General features: G+C 40.3%; 1 protein-coding gene across 1 annotated transcript in view; it reads right to left on the reverse strand.

The window, feature by feature from the left end:
* Positions 1–2,243: 2,243 nt before the first annotated feature.
* Positions 2,244–19,282, reverse strand: part of LOC306965760 (receptor-type tyrosine-protein phosphatase epsilon-like) — a 36,058-nt gene continuing 19,019 nt past the window's right edge. The window contains exons 3-21 of the mRNA XM_079560304.1: positions 18,015–18,086; positions 17,591–17,687; positions 16,668–16,741; positions 16,123–16,259; positions 14,872–14,962; positions 14,633–14,709; positions 13,205–13,241; positions 13,015–13,112; positions 11,265–11,384; positions 9,923–10,086; positions 8,239–8,374; positions 7,019–7,168; positions 5,894–5,987; positions 5,489–5,565; positions 5,202–5,336; positions 4,268–4,393; positions 3,941–4,092; positions 2,433–2,568; positions 2,244–2,353 (exon numbers count right to left, since the gene is read on the reverse strand). Of these exons, the coding sequence (XP_079416430.1) occupies positions 2,279–2,353; positions 2,433–2,568; positions 3,941–4,092; positions 4,268–4,393; positions 5,202–5,336; positions 5,489–5,565; positions 5,894–5,987; positions 7,019–7,168; positions 8,239–8,374; positions 9,923–10,086; positions 11,265–11,384; positions 13,015–13,112; positions 13,205–13,241; positions 14,633–14,709; positions 14,872–14,962; positions 16,123–16,259; positions 16,668–16,741; positions 17,591–17,687; positions 18,015–18,081 (2,043 nt within the window). The 5' untranslated portion in view covers positions 18,082–18,086 and the 3' untranslated portion in view covers positions 2,244–2,278. The remainder of the gene's footprint in view (positions 2,354–2,432; positions 2,569–3,940; positions 4,093–4,267; positions 4,394–5,201; positions 5,337–5,488; positions 5,566–5,893; positions 5,988–7,018; positions 7,169–8,238; positions 8,375–9,922; positions 10,087–11,264; positions 11,385–13,014; positions 13,113–13,204; positions 13,242–14,632; positions 14,710–14,871; positions 14,963–16,122; positions 16,260–16,667; positions 16,742–17,590; positions 17,688–18,014; positions 18,087–19,282) is intronic.

The following is a 19,282-nucleotide window of genomic DNA, read 5'->3' on the forward strand; positions in this document are numbered from 1 at the left end:
ACTAATGGCACACAAAATACTACTAATGGAGGCGGCTAAGTGCTCAGATATGCTGACATCACCGCGGGTGTTCAAACAGCATTAAATATAAAACAACATCATCTCCACTGTTTGTAAGGCCATTGAACGCACCCTTCCAGAGGCACATAAAAAGGACAACAAGATGTAATATGACATTTCTGCCCATCTATAATTTATTGGAGTCAGCTTTTAGCAACAAACAGCAGTTCAAGTCCGTACACAGTCAAAGAGCAGGTGGGATTCATTCAAACAAGGTCCAACATCAGCTCAAAGGTCCATCTTAATGTTAGTCTTGTACACTTGATGAAAGCTAATTACTTTTTTTTATTGTTACTTATGTGAACATAAAGCAAGGTCAACATATTTTACCCATTATGAATTAATTCAAGTGCATCACATAGCCATGAACTTTTCTGATGTTGACATTCTATAGTCTAAAGAAGCTCGAGGCCTCTAACAGACAGAATTCAGTTGCAAAAATATATCATTTAGTTTGCAGAAAAAAGCTACCACAGTTGACATATTCAAAGTTTTTCTGAATCATCTCAGATATGGCTCATACTGCAGCCCTAAGCATCTATTTTCTTTACCATTCTCCAAAAGTCAGTTTATAAATAGCCTGTTTTACCGATACCCTAATTGTTATTTTACTTGCTAAAACTAATGATATACTACTTTTTCCTCTTATGATGCAATAATGCAATGCATAAATAAAACTATAATTGTGGAGCACAATTGCTGCTTTCTACTTTCACTACAAATAAACTTAAGCATTAAAATAAATACTTGAAATGTGTCACTTGGTGACAAGTTTGGATGATTAGAACGATCATTCTAATCCATATGGCACTGCAGTCACAGACAGGGATGTGTAAAAGAATGTCTACAAAGGTCTTGCTGCTAAATGTATGACTGATTCTTCTGGCTTTATAAGAATAATTAACGTTGCCTGTTTCATTTGTCAGTTTGCAGCATCAGGCCTAAGTAATATTGCCAAAGGCAAAAGGAAAGTTGGTGAAATTGAATAAAATTGCAACAGGCAGCAGCTGTTAAGTTATTCACAGATTCAAGTGAGGTCATCTGCTGTGTGTCGAATGGAATAGTGTGTTTTATAGTATTCCTGTTTATGAGCGCAAATGTAATATAAACCAAGGCATTGTGGTCATTCAAATAATACCACAGATAAGATACAATGTTTTACAATAAACCAAAAAGTGTTTCATTTAAATAAAACAATACCATACCATAATACAATATGATGTATACACAGAGAACGTCATTACATTTAAAAGATACCCCTTAAAATGCTGCAATTTTGCAACTCGATGTATTGTTTTAAATATATTACCCCAACAACCCCCATAAATTAAATAGAACCTCACAGTAGTACATCACAATGTACTACTTTCAGGAGCACATTAAAATATATTACAGTATATTACAACATGTTGACTATGACAATTGTAAAAAGTCTTTGCTTTAGAAAATAACATTCAGAAAAATTGCATAAGTTAAAGGAATAGGCCACCGTTTTTACATAGTAAGATATGTTCTTACCTCACTTTAGACGTGTTAATATATCCCCGTCTGGTCTTTGTCCGTGCGCTCTGTCACGCAAACGGAGCACATACGCAGCCTCTCCCACATGTCACATAGCTCCGAAAAAGCTCACGATAGAAGCTACCAAGCTCTTCCACGTGTTCCCTATTTAAATAAAGTTACGTGAAGTGTTTTCATGCGAAGTATATTTACACAGAAATGTAGCATGTCGATTTTATAAGCAAATAAAAAGGGGGACTATATTGTGAGGCGTAATGATACGAGGAGTAAAACGTCCGCGCAGTAACTCCTAAAGGTTATTGACGGAAGTGAGCGGGGGAAGTCTTTAGGAGTTACTACGCGGACGCTGTGCTCCTCGTATCATTACGCCTCACAATATAGTCCCCCTTTTTATTTGCTTATAAAATCGACATGCTACATTTCTGGGTAAATATACTTCGCATGAAAACACTTCACGTAACTTTATTTAAATAGGGAACACGTGGAAGAGCTTGGTAGCTTCTATCGTGAGCTTTTTCGGAGCTATGTTACATGTGTGAGAGGCTGCGTATGTGCTCCGTTTGCGTGACAGAGCGCGCGGACAAAGACCAGACGGGGATATATTAACTCGACTAAAGTGAGCTAAGAACATATCTTAGTATGTAAAAACGGTGGCCTATTCCTTTAAAACAGGTACCATGAACAGTGGGAGCATATGTTACTTGAAATTGGCGTAGTCTGAGAAAATGTCAACAAAATCCTGCACCACCCTGTAGCAGTAGTCATACTGCTCCTGAAAGAACAATAACAACATATTAATTATGCATTTCAAAATGCTGAAAAGTAGTTATGTGCTTGTATGTTGCACTTACCACAGTCTGCACCATGTGTGGCCTTTGCATGCGTAAACTTTTAATGGTCTGAAAAACATCGAGGAGGCCTTCAGCTTTGACTCTCTCCAGAATGTTACTGAGGGCGATGAAGGTTCCCGTCCGACCTGCTCCAGCACTGTGCACACCAAGGACAAATCCATCAGCAAACACATCCCACAATGCCCACTGGAAGACCTTGGAAAACTCTGGGATTTCTTCCAGAATAGTAAATGACTTGCGGTATATGGACACTTGTGGAGGGGAGTTCTAAGACAGACAACTGTTTACTGGAGTGGAACTGACAATAGCACAATTCAATTTCATGATGCCAAATTTCTTTATAAAGACCCTGCCTATCTAAAGGGTAATGTATATAAGGTTTCATTTATTGTCCCTGATGGGAAACTTGTCCTGTGCATTTGACCCATTGTTCATGCTGCTGGGGCAGTGGGTGATCACATTGCTGTCTCTGGGGACCCGTTTCCTGATCTAGGTTTGAACAAGACTACTAGAAATTGTGTACAAATGTTTTGTTACAGTAAAGTGTTGGATAATTCAGTTGGACATCCAAGATAGGAAAAATATTTTTGTTCATTACACTGAAAGGGACAAATAGGAAAAGAAAGGACCCCATTATTATGTTGTCAGAATGTGGATTTAGATCACTTTCTTTGTTGAAGTCATTTGCACAGTCTTTGCCATAGAAAATAGAAATAGCCGATTTGCATTGCCAAGCTGTGCTCTCTCCGAGCTCTTCTAGTTTGCACTTGCATTTGTTTCTTATTTAAATAGAAAGTTCATCTGAGGAAAGGTGACCTCTGTGTAATAATGGTAATAATCACCCTCACTTAAAGAGACTAATCCAATGCTAACACTAATCAGTTTGGTGGCTGCTGTTCGACAGAGTCAATGTTTACAATGATGGCGGGGCCGAGACAGAGAGAGATGTGCAGCATTCGGTATACAATTCGGAAGAGGAACGTAGAGAGACGTTAGGGATTGCAACGGGTTAGCCCCATTCCCAAGAGGCAGCAGAAAAAGCTTTAAAAAGCCCTCTTAGACAAGTGGTGATGAAGGAATAGAAGAGAGTGATGACACCATTTCCTGTCGTTAGCTCATCTTATCAGATTAATCGTAGTGGGAGTCAGCGGAGATTTCACTTTGAGAGGTTTTAATTGACTGTGAATCAGTGGATTGGATCAATCCCACCGGGGCATGCTGCTTTAGAATCACTTCACCTGAAGCTAGGTTCTGATCAAAGCTTTCACGGCTAAGTCTTTATAAGGGATCACATAAGTGGTTTAGGCAGAGAACACCGGCTCTACTGAGGCAAACTGTACATTTCATTGTTACCGACATTCCTAGGAAAGGTCGGATAAAACTGCAATTCAACCTGAAAATGTTCCTGATGTGTAATGACCAGGTAGTGGAAGTAAAAAATAGAAAGACCAGGTTTTTTTAGCGCAGGATTCTGGCTGCTGTCGTAATGTTAAAATGAACTTGCTCACCTGCAGTGCACAATTATGGGATGGTTTCCAGACTGCTGCTGCTGCCTCTGCACAGCTGCAATAATGTCAATCATCCCTCTTCCCTCGACCGGTATTCCGATCTCAGGCCATCCGTGGAAGTGGAAGTGTCGAACGTGTTGTGACTGCTTCTCCTGGCATGACGGGAAATCCAGACAGTTAAATCCATGTAGCTAAACATCACTGTCATCCTTATGTCAAGTGTCAACAGCTTAATCGGTTGAGACAAGGGATAACGCATCCAAAAAGCAGGTTTGAATGTTGGTTTATTTTTTTTACTTAAAGGCCGTTTTTGAGAGCAATACATACCATTTTATAAGTGACCACCAAGTCTTTGAGGGAGAACGTGTCACAAAGTGTATCTGCAGTCAGCTCCACTGTGTAATCTCCAAATGTCATACTGCCCTCTGATGGCCAGTACTGGTAGCACTTCTCCTGGTTGAACAAAGGTCACATGGAAAAGCAATCACAGTTTGAACTTGATTAACAACCCCAAAGATTGTTCCTCCCCAAAGATAATGCGCAAAAGTTTCAGTGAAGTGTGGGGGGAGGAAAAAATGCCCCTGACTTGCCAAAAAATGCAAATACTTATTTTTATTTTTCATAGGTAAACTGCAGAAATGGTGGTGAAGGGCCAGGCAACAATGAATCATACTTTTGTGGATTGGGATCACTGTTAAGGTCAGGGATTAAGAAATTATGTAACACTGACGCAATACAACAACACTTTTTGAAATATATCATTATATCATTATCTTCAGATTTGACACCTTCATAGTAAGTTCACTTGAATGAGAAAATGTGCGGTTAATTCCTAACTAGCCCATGTGTTCATTATTTTGAGACTGAACATTTTGTTGGGCAGAAGTCAGGCTTTCAGAAAGTTGTCATCTGCACTGGACTGTTGTCCAAGTTACTACTTTTGGAAGCTTAATTTGCAAACATTGTAACTTTTTGTGCTATTTTATGTTACACCACAGTAATAGCGTGGTAATAGGGTGGAAATAATATGCAAAAAGAGTCATAACATGCAAATGATGGTCATTACATGGAAACTATTCCTAGTAATAATATGGAAACAGGCAAAAGGCATTATTCCTCATTATCCCTACAATGTTATACCCTTGTTATTACTATGTTATTACTTGCTATGAAGTAAAGTGTGCACATGCTTTTGCAATCTCCTAAAACACTTCCACTTTTGAGTAAGTTGTCTTCACAGGGCTGCGGCGGCGTGCCTCACCTGCTCTCGCTCCTTGAGTTCGGTGAGCATAACGATTGAGTGGCACCTCCACTCCCACACCATCCTCCAGAAGTCCTCCACCGTGTGAGACAGCGGGCCTTGGGTCGCGATAAAATAGTCCTTCTGCCTGTAGCCCTGCAGGGAAGAGCAGCGCAGCGGGTAAACAAACAACTGCAGGGGCGCGGCAGAGCACTTTGTATTTTGAATTGTTTGTGAAGGAAACAATGAGCTTTATATATATACTTCTATGGAAAATCTATAGCGTCGGGTCATGGGGGAGAGCTTACATCAATAAAGGAGGCATTGATGTAGTCGGTGAACTCTTGTCCTCTTTTTACTGACAGGATTACTCGGTTAAAATCATCTGGAAAACAAAAGGGCAGGGTTGAAAAACTTTTTCCCATCACTCCTTATAAAAATCTGTTATTAGGCTGCACTCATATCAAGTTTCACTTAAAAAAAAAAGAAGGGGGGGAAAGTTCTTTTTTTTCTCCACACTTTACTCGCCACTTTCAAGTCAAAATACAAGTTGTGTTTAAGTGTCATTGATCACACAGACATGGATCAAATCTATGTACGGCTACAGCGTAAAAGCAAAAAAGAAAAAAAAAATCCCACACGGTGCCGGGCGTTTGAAGTAGCTTGGATGTGATGTATTATAAAACTGGAGAGAGAGCTGGAGCAGTCCTTACACGGGATGATCTGAAGCACGCGGTTCTTCTTCATGTTGGCAGGAAGGTTGCCCGTTCTCATGTTCTCCTTCATTATGCGGACATTGGTCAGCTTCTAATAGGGGCGAGACAGGGAGGGAGAGTGGAGGACATAAGGAAGGATAGTGCAAGCCAATGGACATGATCAAAAAAAAAAGGAACAAGGAAAGTGCTTAAAAATGGGTTTGTGGTGCATAAAGCTGGACGATGGGTAAACGTTTTTTGCGAAGACGAGGCACAGGGGATGAATGTCTTGAAAAGTCAGACATCAGTCCTTGTTTGACGAAAAGGATGTGACAGATAAGAGATACCTAAAAAAGCTGATACGCAAAAATAGTTTTTTCACAGCCAAGATTAGCAGCTGAGGCTAGGAGGGTTTGACAACAGACTAGTAAATTAGTCAAAGCTATAGGCAGGTCTAGATTTCACAGCTTTCTACTGTATTTGTTTGTGTTTGTATCGCCTTCTCTGTCCCTTTAAGTGCACAATATTGTGAATGTTTTGTCTGATGAAATAAAGGAAAATGAGTAACTATTCTTAAGCTGATCCCAGAATTAAAACGCTACTCAATGCACCAGAATAGTAGACTAATGTGACAATGCCAAAGGTTGAGTATTCACCCTTAAACCAGAGAGTAGCTGCCTGTTTCAAAGCTGCCCAAGAGCATACAATCACTAAATCCCTTTCAAATGACATTTCACTCAAGTTGCTTTATCAGTTTGTGACTGATTTAGGGACTGTAGGGACCTTGATTGAGTATACGGGACAAAAAATATAACAAAAGTTTATAAAACGTCCAAATGGAAGCTGTTGAATGAATATATATGAGATATATTAAATGTAGGATTCTGCAGCACTTGTTATTTATGCGACAAAATAAGAAACGGCATAAAAATAAAGTCTCTCTTGTAAATTTTATGTGGCAGATGGATACACCCCAAACTTTTACAGATATAAAGAACAGTTATTTACAGCCCAGAGCAGCACCCAGGGCAAGTATTCCAGGAAAAATATTCCATAGCAGGGTGCAAGGCTGTGTGGGACCATTCATTACAGTGAAATATTTGACTTTTTTTTTTCTGGCGTGTTTTGTTTTATAGCGCGTACCCTGAACTCCTCCTCGAGCCCCAGTCTGTCGTGGGGAGCCCTGGTGTTGTGAAGCCTGTGCAGATGGCCCTCCAGAGAGCAGACATCCAGCTCCGTGTCTCCGTACAGGTAGTACTCCAACAGCGCCTGGTAGATGAAGGAGTACTGCATCTGAGGAGCAGACAGCAAGGAAGGAGCAAAGTGAGTTTATCAAAGCCCCCAGTCACCGCGGCTGGGTTTTCACGTGACGTCACGGGGGTTCTATTGATGGTTCGCGCTAGCAGACTCCAGACTGTCATGGTGGTGTTTGGGGGGGGGGTGGAAGAATACACACAAACGTTGATTCTGGTCTTTTCTTTTTCTTTTCTTTTTTTTTTTTTTAAATCTGGCCAATAGTGCATTTATCTATCCAAGCACATCAAAAAGTCTGTTAATGACAGTAATAGATTATCTCCATCATATCTATTTAACACTACACAGATATTTGTTCTGGTATTTGAAACCAAAACTAAAGCTTAGGTTATTAGTTATAGTCAAAGTTATCCACAGTAACATCAAAGGTTACATCGTCATAACATATCCATGGGTTTCAAATGGGTTAGCAAATAACCAATTCACCACAGAGCTTATGGGACCAGTCTGGTGAAAGCTACAAGTACGGCCCTGGGCATAATTTTCTGAACCCCATGAGGTCCATGCTCCCACCATCCACAACATCGACTATTTTCGGACATAACTTTGGAACAGACTGTGATAGAGACTGTGTTGGAAACTAAAAATTTCAAGCTTTTAAACGACACTTCCCTGGTCCTCCTACGCCTCCCGGGAGCCTCGTAACATTGTGGTGAAAATGTGTAAATCTACTTCAGAAGTAGAGGTTCCTCCTACAATATAACTGTGCACGTTTCATGATTGCACATGAAACAAGAGCGCCAAATTGTTGTTGCACAATAAACATGAGCACCTTTCCTTTTTCTCATACTGTCAAACTCCGGATCAAGCCTGCATGGGCCTTGCTCCAGTTTTCCTTTAAGAAATTTCTCAAGAAAATTTCATACATTCAATACTGGAATCCAGGTACTCCCCCCCTCCCCCCCCCACCCTCCCCATTTCAAAATGTCACATCCCCACATCCTAGAATCACACACCAACCGTAAGATAGTTATAGGGTGCTTGTTTACACAGGAGTTGGAGGAGCGAGTGGAGCTGTCAGTGGCGGGTCAGAGGGGGTCAACACTTACATCTGTTTGGATGAGCTGACAGCGCTGCTCCCGGATCCTGCTCACGAAACCGAACACGTCCAGCCTCTGTTCACTGTGCATCATGTCGATCATGCTGTCAATGACGATGAATGTACCGGTCCTCCCCACACCGGCGCTGCGCGAGACAAACACACACAAGGAACAAGGTAGAAGCTGGGAAGACGAGAGCAGAAGAGGAATAAGAGTAGATGCAATTTTTTGCATTCTGGGGCACGGAAAAGACTGCTTTGGATGTTTTTAGGTGAATTTGACTATTTCAAAAATCTTATGCCATTCGGATCATGCAGAAACCTCATCCACTAAAATAAAAGGAAACCAGATAGTCCCCCATATGCCTCCCTCACCACAACATAGATATATCTGTCTTTATTACACACAATAGTTTAAAAATATACCCCTACGCTGTAAGATAGAGACGTCAACCTTCCTCACCTCTCCAGTGCGGACAGCCCTGAGCATGTGTAAAAGTGCTTCACCTCTGCTGCCCTCAAAGCCTTCTAATAGATTTACAGGGGTCATTTGCTCGGCCAGTGCCTTGGGGAGGCCAGAGCCGGGATTCCACAACGGGGTGTTGAAGCCTCTTTCGGTGGGCCCCTCTACAACAACAGTCCCTTCTCCCTCAGCACCTGTTGCAGCACTTTCTGTACCATGGGGCGGCCTTACAGCAAGAATACTAAGTGCAGCGGGGAAACAGATGGAAAGTGAGTTAAGCCCTATGGAATAGAAACAGGCTGTCCACCAAGATCTAATTCAGTTATAAAAAAGTGGAGGTACAAAGCCATCATTATTGACTCAGCGTTTAATATATATATCTATATAAAACAAGCTGTAAACGTGTTTGGCATTCAAGTGAAATCTGTGAGGAAATTGCAGATTGAGTTTCACATGCGCACACCTCATATTTGAAGTCCGGCCAGTATGAACATCTCACTTTATTAGCAAAGTGGGTCTTGGAACCTCTCCTATTGCAACCGATTTCCATTCAAATAAATCCTAACTGACCAGTTACATAGTTCATCTAAAATAGTCAGGCAAAAGTCTTTTTTTGTGTGCGTGTGTGTGTGTATATGTGTGCCATTTTTGGATTTCATTTGACAGACCAGTGTAACTAACATGATAATGATTGGACAGATGCATTAAAAAAAGTTACTATTGTATCTACAGTAAATCCAAAATAAAAGAAATTGTCCACACTATGGCTTTACATGATGTCCTGGTATCATAGATGGCATTTTTTCAATCACCTGATGTCCTTCTCGTTTCAACTAGCCCCATGAAGTATCTGAGGTAGAGTCAATATTAAGTTTTCAACTGGCTCTCCAAAATTCGATGACTCCTTTAAACCCTCTCAGTTATTGTTGTCTCATAGTTGTTGTTGCCTCATTGCAAATAACAGTGCAAAAATGGCGACAACCATTGCTACCACTTGTAATCCTGGAATTGAATCTCAGACCCTCTGGATATCATAGAGGAAGTGCAATTGTTATACATACTTCAGACACTAACAATCTTCAGTACTGAAAGAGTCACATGGGATGTGAATAAAATTGCTTCTGTGTTAGATAAATACTCTTATTTTCATAATCATAGCCATCTAATACCACCTTCAGTTCTCCCTTTATGCCTATTCAAAACCCTTTGTGCCAAAGCTGCTATATTTTACCTGCAGTGCACCACAACGGGCCCGGCGTAGGACGGATTGATGTTCTTGACCTTCTTGAGGAATTTCAGCATGCCGATGGGCGTGAACGGCACCCCGAAGTCTGGCCAGCTGGTGAAGTGGAGCTGAGTGACCAGTCGAGGAGCGCGCGGACCATCACTGCCCTGCTGTGAGGCAATAACACACAATCACACGCTGCCGCACGGAAACAGGGCGCACGCCGGCGAAATGGTCCGGGTGACGGATAAGTACAGCGCAGCGGCTTTTTATCAAGTTAAATATATCTGCAGCTGGAGGGGAATGAAACGGTGCACTTGGTGGTTAGGATTTTATGTGCTAATTTGTTAAAAGGACAGATAGTTATCGCTAAATTAGCTGATGCGATAAAGGAGTTAATAGCGCTGCAAGATTTATCGCAGCAATTATTGAATTTATTATGATTCATCGGCAAACAACAAAATATCCCAGTTCTGTCTCTTATTTTGCAATTATATTTATTCAAGAAGTTTTTCCTGGTTTAGCAGTGATGTTCATCATCTTACTTTCTTATTGCAAATGTACACATGATGGAACATAAAAAGGAGTAGGCAACCAAAACTATGGCAGACAACATAATAAATACATCTATAAAACAATTGTCACCTAAAGGCTAATGGGGTGTATCCACAGTCATTTAAACAGAATATGTTTATTTGATAACCTCTGCACACGCCTTGCTACACAACACACATGTATTCTGTATTCTTCCTCTTTGACTCTCGACTGTGCAGGAAAGCAGCCACCCCGAAATCAAATAAATGAACCAAAAAAGCGCCAAACTTTGCTCAGAATCTGACAGAGAATCTTCAAACACAGCGGAGGCAAAGATGTTTCTCCAAGACTTGAAACAGATAAGAGTGCTTTTCCTAATTTCAGCGCATATTTGCCGAGTGTGAATAATAAATACGCCGCCTATTGATAATTTTCACACTGTGTGCGCTACATACCGGCTTTTAATGTGGTTCCATACTGCTTTTCATTTATTTATGATGTTTCGCATCCTATTACAGTTTGCCGGAATGTTCTGGAAGGTTTCCCCTGGGAGACATTACTTTTCACACCCGCTTTGTGTTACATTTTTAATTACAAAACAGCTATTATGTGAATGGATATTTATAACAATTAAAACTACACCGAAACATAACTATCCGCTTTTTACAGCTTTTCACAATCATGTTTACTGCACAAATATCTTAATTAAAAGTTAATTTCAGTGGAGTGGGAAGCCCATTGTGTTTAATAAGAGGAGTAAATCTAACAAACGCGTTAATGAAAAGTTGAGAATAAATCCGCTGGCTTTACTTACATATTGGACACAGAATTTTCTAACGGTGTAGTCCACGAGTACAGTCACGTCGTCCATGGCAACCCGGATGTTGCCATACATCCAGCAGCCTTTGTCCGGCCAGTACTGGTAACACTTTTCCTGAAGGGAGGAGAGAAATACATAACATAATACATAGCATAAATACTGCTTTGAATAATTGGATAACAATATGACAAGTATTTAAAGGCACACTGTGTAACATTTTGGACTACACTGTTACCATGGGTACAAAACATGCTCCCAATCACCAGCTCGACATAGAACATTATATTTTTGCAGAGGTTAATCAAAGAATGGATTTGGATGAGAACCTAACCTACTTAAATCTCAAATTCTGCTTATTTTAGTCACATCTCCAAGGAGACGAGCTGGAGACGCACCCACTGCCAGTAAAGTTACAGTCATGTCTTAGTAGAGCTGAGCCGCTCAGAGCAAAAGCACATGTTTGTTTGTTCATTTGTGAGGTATTTTTAAATGATGAAAATACCTGTCATAAAATAAATGCTTGTATTTCAATTTTTTTTATTGGGTAAAATTTGACGCGGTGTTGCTTTAAAAGAAATAGTGTTGAATGTCAGAGAAAAAACTGAAATATTGGTAAAAATTTAATTCAGATTGCAATTAGAATGGCCACAATCCATGGGGTCTTACTGTGTATAAAAACAGCTAACTCTGTTTTTTTTTTTTACCTCTACAAACATGTAATGAAACACATGTGACTTAGGTGCTAGCTTAGCATTAATTAAGAATCACAATTAAAATCCTTCAGCCATATAAAACAACAAAGATTACACTACGACATTATCCTAATACATATTTAATTTTTAATAAAACACAATTCACTAACCAACCCCTACACACAAGTAAAGGAGATTTTGAAAACAAAATAAAGGGAGAACCCTTTACTTCCTACCAGCAAGAATTAAAAGGTTTTGGCTAAATTTTAAGCACCCATCCGTTCATATAAAGGACAAGGAGGCGTCTTGCCCAAGGACAACACTGTGCACTAGTCTAATCTGTAGGGCGAATGCTCTGTTACCTGAGCATACTTCTATACTTTGAAAGTAAAACTTATGTTACATGTTTCAGGATAAAGTCCGAAGAGAGGCCCTAGAATAGGACGGCCGAAGGGGAGATTCGTAATCAAAACCTTTGTTGGTTTGTTTGAGAGAGACGGATCCGGATGATGGAGGCCAACGCCAAACTCTCAACCCGAATGAGAAGCAAGTGTTTGCATTCAAAGTCCTTGCACATCTGTTTTGTGAATATTTCAGCATCTAATTCCAGGGCAATCACGGCGACTTTGCGCTCCCTCTTGTCAAGTCAATAGCATCGCGCTGGTGACGTTTCAACTCATTAAGTAGATTCTCAGACTAATTATCATGTGCCCTCTCTGGATCTATCAACAATTATTCCCCCATTGATCCCCTATGCCTCTATTCTTCCATATCAAACCTGGCGCTAAGCCTTCCATTGATCATCCCTTTGAGGCGAAATTTAACGCGATGCTAAGTAATCTGCCCGGCGACACTTTGTATAGATCTCAGATGGGAAAGGGGGTCAAATAAATTATACACTTGACTTTGGGTCATGAGATTACTAAAGGGGGCTTTGAGTAATTGTGTACAGCAACCCTATAGATCGCAAAGGTTAATTCTTCTTCTAGTTCGGCTTATTAGCGTTGCAAACTGCTGTAAAAGGCAGTTGTGTACTATATGGATGGACAAACCTCTTTTCTCTCTTTCAGATTGGTCAGCATTACAATAGTGGCGGTTTTCTGCTCCCAGATCATCCTCCAGAAGTCCGCCAGAGTCTCTAGCTTTGGGCCTGGAAGCAGATGAGAGCATTAATATTGCAGCGTAATTAATTAGCATATTGCAAAAACAAGACATAAAAATAGCAAAAAAAGATGTTGTTACCTTGAGCGGCAATGAATTTATTCTTCTCTTTGTAACCCTGGGACACACAGAAAAGTGCGTGTGAGATTATGCCCACACTTTTTTCTTGTTGGATTGCATTTGAAACATTTTTTGAAAGGTGTTTGCGTTTATGTAATGATACTTTCTTTCTTTCTTTTTTTTTTTTTTTTTCTTGTCATTTGGCTGCTTCGCTACAGCTAACCAGTTCCATTGGTGATTTGGCAGATTTTTTATGCCACATGTCTGTCGCAACCGGCCGCATTACAAGGGCTCGAGTGGGCAATTGTAGTTCCAACAGGGACGTGAGGACAGCATGTGCTCAGGCTGGGCTCGAACTGGTGACCTCCTGATTCCCAGCCAAGCGATTGTGCCATTTGCTCACAATTTTACAAGCAGAAATATGGGTGAATAACAAATCTTTGCGAGCCATGTGTGCATGACTGTGAGATTGGAAATCAAAATGTTGTTGGTATTGATTATAAGAACTATTCTGTAAACTATTCTGATTCTGAAGATGTAAAGTGGTTATTTAACCTCTTACCCCCCCCTGCCTGAACCAAGCACATTTTCTCCAGTTCGGCTTGGAGAGCAACAGTGTAAAGCCTCATTTGAAAGCTAAGACTTTCAAAAGTGATTGTACGTTTTTTGTCATGTTGCCGTCTGGTTTTATGTCACATTTTTTAAGCGGTTTTGTCGTGTTTTCATCCGTTTTTGTTGCTTTTTCACCGCTTTTTTCAGTACTTTTTTGCTGTGTTCTTTATCAGATTTTTTTTGTTCTTTTGTCACTTTTTTTAAGTGTCATGTTGTCATGTTTTCACCATGTTTTCATCACGTTTTTGAGGCTCTTTTGTTGATTTTCCATACATTTTCATCATTGCTTTTTTGTCTTGGGGATTAAGAGGTAAATCAAAAGAGCATTTACTGAATGGTTCTTGGATTAGAGCTGGACAATATGGACCAAAAGTCACATCCCGATATATTTAGGTTGAATATCGATATACAATATATATCCCGATAGTTTTCCACAAAGTGAGAGCTGTGAAACTGTTAAGTCAAAGTCAAAGCCAAATACATGTAGTTTTATTGAAAACTCACTATAAAATGTAAACATAAACACTGCTCTAACAAAGCTCCTTAAGTGCACATATAAATAAATAAAAAATCTTAAACGGAAATAGCCTATAAAATAAATTTGAATTCTATCGATATATGTGATATGGTCTAGTTCCATATCTCATTTAAAAATACATCGATATATCTTAAATATCGATATATCGCCCAGCCCTATTTTGGTTTCTGTTCGTAGTTTAAAACAGCATACTTTTAGCTTGTAAAGCAACAGCGCATATGTATCCAGATTGCAATGCACAGTTGTACTTATTTTTGTTTGAGAGTGCTTTTAAATGTCATCACACCCCACACACTTACATCTATATACGAAGCATTGATGTAGTCTGAACAAGGGTGTCCGTCTATATGGCTCAGCACCACTCTGGAATGGTCATCTGCAGAGGGAGAGAGAGAGAGAGACAGGAGCAAAGAAGCGTCCAGTAAATAACGCTTTGATTCCCCCGCATCTCCCGCCCTCAGATTTAGTGATCAATAAAAGTTGCGGCTTTAAAGGTTACTATAATATCACATGCTGGAGGACTGGGGTAATCACTCACATGGTAAAATGTTTGGATATCTGTTTTTCTCTCTGTTGTGCTCCCGGCTCGCCTCCTCAAAGGACCCATGGTGGTAGTAACACGGCAGCGACTGTAAAAAAAAAAAAAAAAAACGGGGGAAAAAAGACAGAAGACCTCAGGAGATTTACACTTTCATATCTGGCAGCCCACTGACATAACATTTTTACGACTTCTCTCTGTACTTGTTACAAAGGTTCTGCTGGACCTGTGCGCCAGCGGTTGTCAAACTGCGGTGCACGTACTAAAGATGGTACACAGGCTCTTTTAAACATATAGGCTTTGTTGATATTGTTTAATACGCGGTATAGAGAGGTATGTAGTATCATAAAACTTCCATCTGATATCTTGATTTCAGGAGCCCCTATAGGCACCAGATTCACTGTTGTTGTTTCATTTATCACTTAATCACTTAATTCATCATGAACAATTCATTAGTTAAGTATGACTAACATTTAATAACTACGTAAAGGCCCTATACCTGATTTTTTGATAGCACACAATGAAAGAGGAAGCTATTAAACTAAAATGTTAGCTGTGAACCAAACTCATTCCACATATTTGTATCCATTCAAATTTGCAATTTCCAAAGTTTAAAGGCAAATTTCACAATTTGCAGGGTCACTTTTCAGGGCCACATTCACAAAATTGCTAGAAAACTCACCTGAAAGTTCAGGTACTTGATGTTTTAAATATTTTAGATGCACAGTGTTTTTCGCACAAATGTTTGAGTCAACACTAAACTAAATTTTGTTCCTTCTAGAAATAAAATCAGGAATAGTGCCTTTAACATTGAATAAGTGAAGTATGTGAAGAACTATACATTACAAGTACAAGTGTTAACTAATGAATTGTTCATTTATTAAGGCGAAATAAGACATGTTATTATAAAGTGCCACCCAATGTTTATTTTTTTGGGAGTATTGTGATGTTTGCAGGTCAAACACATTTGTATCACTGTTTTACACTTTGTTAGAAAATGCAATATTGATCTAACAGCTTTAAGGTGATTCAATGAAACAAAGCCTCTCTCTCTGTAATTTCTCTACCACCAATATTGGCTGTTTTTATGTTGATAATGCGTCAGTAGTTTCAAACCAAAGGACTGAACCAACATTATTCAGCTGGTACTAATGCTTACTGAAGTCAGCTGAAGACTGTAATTGAAAAAACACCCAGAGTATAAACTGTAAAACCTCTAATTCGGACAAAAGATATGGAGCAAAAACCTACGTTGAACTCCTCTCTAAAGAGCTTGCCGTCATCAGCCGAGCGTATCCGGTACTCCTCCTCGAGCGCGTCCAGGGGGATGGGGAAGTACCTCTTGGAGTGAGAGGGCGACCTGGGGAGGAGGACCACTGTCTGCTCCCCTGTAAGAAGGAAAAAAAAAAACGATATATATACGACCGTCACAATGCTAATGTCTCCCTTAAGGCAGCATTACAGAGCCCTCTGGTTGCACCTGCAAAAACATACATGCCGGCCATTAAGATCTCCCTGACAGGAATGATTTCTGGAGTCGTAAACATGGCGCACAGAGCGGGCTCCACCAAACTGTCTCACCTTTCAGAATTCCTTCTATTTATTTTTTTGTTAAATGAAACTTTATATGGGTCCCCGTGTGCTGGGAAAGCGAAGGGTCTGCAGGCAAAGCGTTCCAGCTGAACTTCATAACATTCACAACTTTCCAAAGCTATAAAGAATGTCCAAAATCAAATAAAAAGGGGATGAAAAATTAAAAGCAGGCATTACGTTTTAAAGTGAATGGACAATAGTACCTTGTTCCTCCAGAAAGCCATTTGGGATCTTTTTATCCACGGAGGTAACCAGAGCCTTCCTGTGATTTTTGAACCTGCAAAGGACAAGAGAGTGATTAAAGAGCAAATATCCGACGCAAACAAATCTCCAGAACCAATATGGACCATGGGATAGAAGCAAAGCGGCTTTTCTTCATGTTGTTTAAAGCCGCGTGCTCGCTCCCAATGAGTGTCTCCGGCCCCGCCTGACCTCGCATTGTTTGTTTGCTGTCTTGCTTGAGGTGCAGCTGTTTACCCATAAGCCACTGCAGACCGCCTGTCCCCCAATCCACAGGGAAGGGGGGGGCATGATTCTTGACTTTTGAAATGTCTCTCTTTCCTAATTACGCAATGTTACAGACTATCACTTTAAAGACAGAAAGAAAACGCACCCTATTTTTATCAATGGAACCTATATAATAAAATAAAGCATGCCACATTCACAATATCTACTGCATTGTGCTGAACCTATTGGCACCGTGCTGAAGTCACTCAAACAATTGTATATTATTATTTATGTACTGTGTATTACTATTATCCTTTATTAGGCTGGTCAGCTCAGTGAGAAAAGAGGTGAAGGAGGGTTGGAGACATTACACAAATCATCGGAGGCGGACGTCTCAAACCTCTCACCCCAAGCACCACCTCATAAAATATATGACCTTCAAAGAACTGCCAGGCCTAGATCAAGCTTAAATGAAGACTAAACTGCTCCGAAATGTGTTAAAAATTGACCTAAATTGGACTGAGTGTCTAAACTGGGCGTAACATGTCTGTATAGTAAATGGGATTTCACAGCAATAAGATAAATATTTATTTGGAGTCAGACAGCCACAGTGACACAGTGTTACATTTCTTATTTATACACATTGGTCAGAGGTCATACACACTAAAAAGAGAGTTACCTCAGACAGTAGATGGTCAGCAGGACGATGATGATGAGCAGTAGGGAGATGATCAGTGTTGAAGGCAGCACATGGGCGCCCTGGTGAGTGGGGTTTTCTGTGGAGAGGGAACCAAGCCATGTCAGATAGGTCCAGAGGTGACTCATTCTGTCAGCTTTCAATAACACACTCTATGTTCGCCTGCTGTACAACTTTCGGAGGTTTAGTTTCAACTTTGCGTATCACATTTGGATCTTGCCTCATTATCTGGAAACCACAACATGTGAAATCTTAGTCATCTGCTCGTCCAAGAGGAAGAAGCAAAGGGTCGATTGGAATCATTAGACCGTATAACGCATGACTTCAGATTTGGCCACAGGGCTGAACTTTGAGCAGGACTTGGGGAAATGAAAAATCTGTTGTTGGTGTTGAAAGCTGCACTCACCACTAGTTTGGTTCTCATGAGTCGAATGGTTTAAGGCTGTAGAGACCGCAACCAGAAACAACACCATGGTCACTGTGAAGACAGAGAAAGAGAAATCAAATGTATGTCTCACGTGATACGTTCAATATTGTCCTGCCACAAATCGATTCATTATAACTTTTATAGTTGCACAATTTTGGAAATCAATTTGTGATTTTCAATTTATCAAGATTCTGCTCACACCCATTTTAGACACATCCCATGAAGATAACACTAATAAATTACACTATATCACTTAAATACATGCACTTGCAACTAAAATGCTAATTATTATGAGCATTCAAATAGAAATCTCCAGCATTCATGATATTGTTGGGATAAATATCAGACGTTGATAGGTTGATATTTCAGACTTCTTTCAAGCACTATGAAATGAATCTTCATTTTTGAAACATAAATCAAAATCTTATCTGGAAAATTGCGATAACTGACTGAAATCTCTCTCTGGATAAAAAACAAGCACCACCTGCACCTTTGATACAGTACAATAAAAACCTCAGCATTGTGGTCTATGCCTTTCTAAACATCAACCACAAGGAGGCGCCAAACCACATCAAATAGCAGGCACTTGTGAGGCAGACTGCGGCCTGTGTGCAGTCAGAGTGGTGCTTTGAAGGGGCTTGAGAGCTCGTCTTTGTGTCTCTCCGCTCAACACTGAACCTCCTTGTGGGAAATGTGCCCACAGTCTTGTTCTGTCAGAGCCACTTGAAAGCGCCGCAGAATGTAAACCGAATCAAAAACTGTAACAGCGGCTTCCCCCCCCCAGCGGTGACAGCAACTCGATCCCCGGCGGATTTGAGGTCTGACACTGGGGTTTTAGCTCGACGCGTAAGAAGTCGTCTCATTTTGCACTATTGTCTTTGATATGGAACACTACAGAGGAGAGCGGTTAGACAGTCCAACTTACTGACCTGCTTTTTCCCCGTCTTTTTCAAAAGTACAGTACAGTTGTCAAGGAGAGATAAAGACAGATATAAAATTAGCATGAATTTATAGGATGAAATTAAAGTTTTATGAAAGTCACACCTCTTTATCCAACACTGGGGCACAGTCTTGGATGAATTAGAGAGCACTCTTGTCTCGCAATATGAAGGTTGTAGGTACAATTCCCTGAACTGTGTAAGGCATTTTGTCCTTGAGTCTCACCAGCCAAGAACTACTAGATATACGTACAATTCTTAAACTGAAGTAACCATTCATAGGCTTCCTCACTCCACGTTTAGGGTCAT

This window comes from Gobius niger (genome assembly GCF_951799975.1).
Source record: "Gobius niger genome assembly, chromosome: 7".
In the NCBI taxonomy this organism is placed as follows: domain Eukaryota; kingdom Metazoa; phylum Chordata; class Actinopteri; order Gobiiformes; family Gobiidae; genus Gobius; species Gobius niger.